Source organism: Lytechinus variegatus, chromosome 4, assembly GCF_018143015.1.
Source record: "Lytechinus variegatus isolate NC3 chromosome 4, Lvar_3.0, whole genome shotgun sequence".
NCBI lineage: Eukaryota > Metazoa > Echinodermata > Echinoidea > Temnopleuroida > Toxopneustidae > Lytechinus > Lytechinus variegatus.
This window is the reverse complement of record NC_054743.1, coordinates 54,215,077-54,219,828: the sequence shown is the minus strand read 5'-3', so window position 1 is coordinate 54,219,828 and position 4,752 is coordinate 54,215,077. Positions and strand designations below refer to the sequence as shown.

The following is a 4,752-nucleotide window of genomic DNA, read 5'->3' as shown; positions in this document are numbered from 1 at the left end:
TTTTCCAGCTACTGATGTCAGCTGAAAATAGATCAAGAGAAAAAAACACTCTTCGGAGAGGATGTTAATTAGTCGAACTGAAGCTCCATGTAAGGTCTGGTTCCAGCGAGTGCAATGAACTTGGATGCCTGTATGTATAATGCGATTGAGGGAATAAAATCTGTAATTGTCCTGGTGAAAAGAGGTCTAGAGGGCCTTCAACTTGATCTTCCTGACATGCCTGAGCTGGTGAAATAACGATAGATGATTAGTCATGGTAGAAAAGAGACCTAGAATAAAAAAAAGTGTAAAAAAAGAAAATGGATATTCATAACAAATCAAAATATAAAGAAAAAGAAAAGTAAAGTAAATTTGAACTGGACCAAAAGAAAAAAATACACAAAATTAATTAATTCAAGCTGAAAAGTAAAATCGACACAGAACATATTAGGACCCTGGGATAGAAAGGAAGTATTACAAAATATGGGAGAGAAGTTGAAATTAGAACAGACAAAGATACCAGATAACTGTGGAAAGAAATTAAAAAGAAAACACTAAAATACAAATACAAAAAAAAAACATATATGGATAAAACAAGACAAATTAGATAAGGAGGATCACATGGGAGTGATACAGCAGCAGAAAGAGATTAATAGCAAAACGAAGCTGCTGAAAACTGCTTACCTAAAAAAAGAGCCAATGGAGTAAATTAGAGAATCAAAAGGGGCCTAAGCTTTCGATCCCAGCAGAATCTTCGTCGGAGGCAAAATGACAAACATATAAAGTGGAACAACCATAAAAATATAGACCACAAGAAGACAAAAGGGGCATTAGTGAGAAGAGATGACCAATCAGGTTAATGAAGGGGATGAAAGAAAAGGAGTAGGCAGACACAAATGGAAGTTAGTGTAAGTAACGCCAAAGAAAGACCTCAAGCCAATATAGATTAAGATGATTATGAGGCAGGCAAAATCAAACAGGATCTGGAAAAAAAACACTGATAAAGGGTACGCTGGCGTACAGAGGATTTGCCACAGGGGAGGCAAACCGTCCGCCAAAAAAAATTGACAATAAAAAAGGTCTTCAATCACAAATAAAAGATTTCGTACCGGAAAAAAAGTTGACAAGCAATAACGGCAATAACGGTCTTTAAGTTCGTCAGGGGGGGCAATAAAGGTCTTTAAGCTCGTCAGGGGGCAGGGACACGTCCTTTACATGGGTTGTGGCTCGTCAGGAGGGGGCAGACTCCCCCTCCGTAGGTACGCTAGTGAGAGGTTATGAGGAAGAGATGAATAACAAAAGAATTAGTGAGAGTTGGGTCAGACAGGTAACATAGGATGGCATAATAAACTGGTGCATAAGAGTGGGGGGGGGGGGAGAATGGGGAACAACAGATAATGTGCAAAGGACATACGTATGTATGATAGAGCATTAAACAAGCTAAGAGAAGAAAGTAAGTGTAAAAATGAATCTGTAAGTATAAAAGTATATAAATATATCCAAAAGCAATGTATATGACAAAATATGTATAAATATACATATGGTGTAACTGATATTGTAATCCGCTGGGTGTGAGGGGAAAAAACAGAAGACTATAAAAGTAGAAGAAAAAAACCCTGTCCATATGGGAGGGAAGCAAATTGCCTAAAAGGGTAAAAGCAAATAAAGAAGCTGATGCTGTATGAGACAGAGGGTAAATTAAAGGTCAAGTCCACCTCTTTGATTTGAATCAATAGAGAAAAATCAGACAAGCACAATGCTGAAAATTTCATCAAAATCGGAAATAAAATAAGAAAGATATGACATCTCAAAGTTTCGCTTATTTTCAACAAAATAGTTATATGAACGAGCCAGTTACATCCAAATGAGAGAGTCGATGATGTCACTCACTCACTATTTCTTTTGTTTTTTATTGTTTGAATTATACAATATTTCAATGTTTACGAATTTGACGATTAGGACCTCCTTGCCTGATGCACAAAATGTTAGAATAATGGAATACCATGTGCTCAGGGAGGAATGAAACTTTATTTCACATGACAATGGCGAGAAAATAAAATGTTTTATATTTCATATAATAAATTACAAAAGAAATAGTGAGTGAGTGATGTCATTAACTCTCTCATTTGGATGTAAATGGCTCGTTCATATAACTATTTTGTTGAAAATAAGCGAAACTTTAAAATGCCATAACTTTCTTATTTCACATCCGATTTCGATGAAGTGTTCAGTGTTATGCTTGTTGAATTTTCTCTTCTCATTCAATTCAAGTTTTTGTTGGGGTGGACTTGTCCTTTAAGAAAAACCATAGTAAACATGAAAATAAGCAAAATAATTACGTGGTAAATCTAAGAGGTGAGTGGAGAGAAAAAAATAGATATATAATAATTATTATATCGCCTGAACAAGGGAGGAAAATTGGAGCTGAGCTTGTATGAGATATGGGAGGAAAGTAGAGGCAGAAACTATAATGTAACTAATCTAAAAGAGCTGAGGGGAAAAATTATATGTGTACACAAATGGAAAGTGGATTAGAAGGATTAATCGGTCGCTCCCCTCTTGGATCTTCAGGCCATGAGGTTCTTTCTTTCATCCCCTTCATTAACCTGATTGGTCATCTCTTCTCACCCCTTTTGTCCCCTTGTTTCTAGTGTTGCTGTTGAATGTCTGTGGTCTATATTATGGTTGTTCCACTTTATATGTTTGTCATTTTGCCTCAGACGAAGATTCTGGTAGGATCGAAAGCTTAGGCCCCTTTTGACTCTCTAAATGAAGAATTGTCAAAGAATTTATTTGAGCATTCTGTGACTTCTTCATTTAGTTTGATTATTTTTTTTCCTTCCGTGACTGGGAACATACACATTTGATTTAAGCTACGCCTACCATTGTTCTCTTCATCCATTTCTTTCACACAATATATAAATAATAGAGTTGCCAAAGCTATAGTATATGTATAACTTCACACATTTGTATACTTTCTCCCATACGTATACTGTATCAAAGCAATAGCTTTGATCCAGCTGAGGCATGGCGGCTTGTCATTGTTCGAATCCCACCTTCGCCCGACAAAGGAAATTATAATTGGTATGGTGTCGAAAATCTGTCTATCTGACGGTCAATCGTATCGGGGTCGCCCTCGCCACTAACCCATCTCTGTGGTCTAGTGGTTAAGGCAACGGCGTTCAAAGCTGGGGGCCGGGTTCGATTCTCGGCAGAGACATTTTTTCGACATCACCATTTTTTTCCAAAGGGTAGATAGCTCTGGGGAACCTTGATTTAAGCTACGCCTACCATTGTTCTCTTCATCAATTTCTTTCACACAATATATAAATAAAGGGGTTGCCAAAGCGCTGTAGTACATGTATAACTTCTCACATTTATATGTATACATATATATACATATGAAGAGCTCACTTGCAAAAAGGGTTAGGTCCAAATTTCATCAAATTTGATTTTTTTTTGTCTTAAATTTTTTTAGTAGCTCTATAAGATGACACCAAGAAATGTTGAAATTCTTATTAAAATGTGATCTAAAGTGGCAAAGAAAAATCTTTTTTTCAAAAGGGTTAGGTCCATTTCAGTTAATTGCAAAGAGGGTTAGGTCCACACAGATTTTTTTTGGGAAAATAAAATTTTAAGACAGATAGATTTCTTTAATACCCAATTTTATGTTCTCATGGTTGAGTTTCATGAAAATTTAGTTTCGCATAAGATTATTGCAATATGGGAGAATTAAAAAAAGGATTTCTTGGAGTGGACCTAACTCTTTTTTGCAAACAAACTCTTTTGAAGACATCATTTGTTTAAAGGGGTTAGGTCCATTGTTTATAAATTTTATTGTTTTCTGTCTCAAAGCCTCTACATTTTTTCGCTGATGAAAACAACGAAACTTTCAAATTAACGTGAATAAAAGTGACAAAGAAAAATCAGTTTTTTAATAAAATTAGTTTGGATTCATTTCAGCTCGCTTGCAAAAGAGGTTAGGTACACAATGATATTTGTTAAAGAATATATAGAAAAAAATTGGAGACAGGTAGATTTCTTTGATACCCAATTTTATGTTCACATGATAGGGTAGTAACTCGTGACATTTTCGTTTCTCATAAGGATATTGCAATAAGTGAGAATAAAAAACATGCAATAGTCCAAAGTGGACCTAACCCCTTTTGAAACGAAAGTCTTGATATATCATATCAGCCTTACCCCCGTACACGATATGTGCTGAGCGTTGCTAGATGTATCCAGATCAGTACAACGCGACGATAGACCATGTATCCCCGACCGTAAAGGTATTGACGTAATATCTTTCTCGCCATGTTTGCCCTCGTCCTGAGAACTAGCTACCTGTGAGTATGACTCCGATGTGCCATCATGTTGGTCTGGTTCACGTATTTGAAGCAAATCGCATAGGCTAGGAGATGATACGCCGTTAATGGTTATGTATCTCATGTCCAACTCGTCTAGGTCACAAGGCACTGGAGCCTTGATGTCAGTAGGATCAGAGGCAGGAATGGATTCCTTCCCTGTCGGCTCTGTTGAACAAGTTGAAAACGTATGGTCATCAGCACACTTCAAAGATCCTTGCTGAGCTTGTTGAGTGATATTACGGAGGCTTATTATATCACATGGAGATCCATTGGCGGTGTCATAACCAGGAATGGCTGAAGTCGACATAGTCTCAGAACACACATCAACCGTGTTACTGTTGATGTTACATGGGAATTCACTTTTGACGGTTTTCATTTCGACATTATCCGAAGACGGATGTTGTTG

General features: G+C 36.7%; 1 protein-coding gene across 6 annotated transcripts in view; it reads right to left on the bottom strand.

Annotated features, from left to right (window-relative positions):
• Positions 1 to 4,440, bottom strand: part of LOC121414341 — a 66,548-nt gene extending 62,108 nt beyond the window's left edge. For all 6 annotated transcript variants that reach the window (XM_041607488.1, XM_041607489.1, XM_041607491.1 and 3 more), the window contains exon 1: positions 4,183 to 4,440. In XM_041607488.1, coding sequence (XP_041463422.1) covers positions 4,183 to 4,428 — 246 coding nt within the window. In that variant the 5' untranslated portion in view covers positions 4,429 to 4,440. The remainder of the gene's footprint in view (positions 1 to 4,182) is intronic.
• Positions 4,441 to 4,752: the final 312 nt, after the last annotated feature.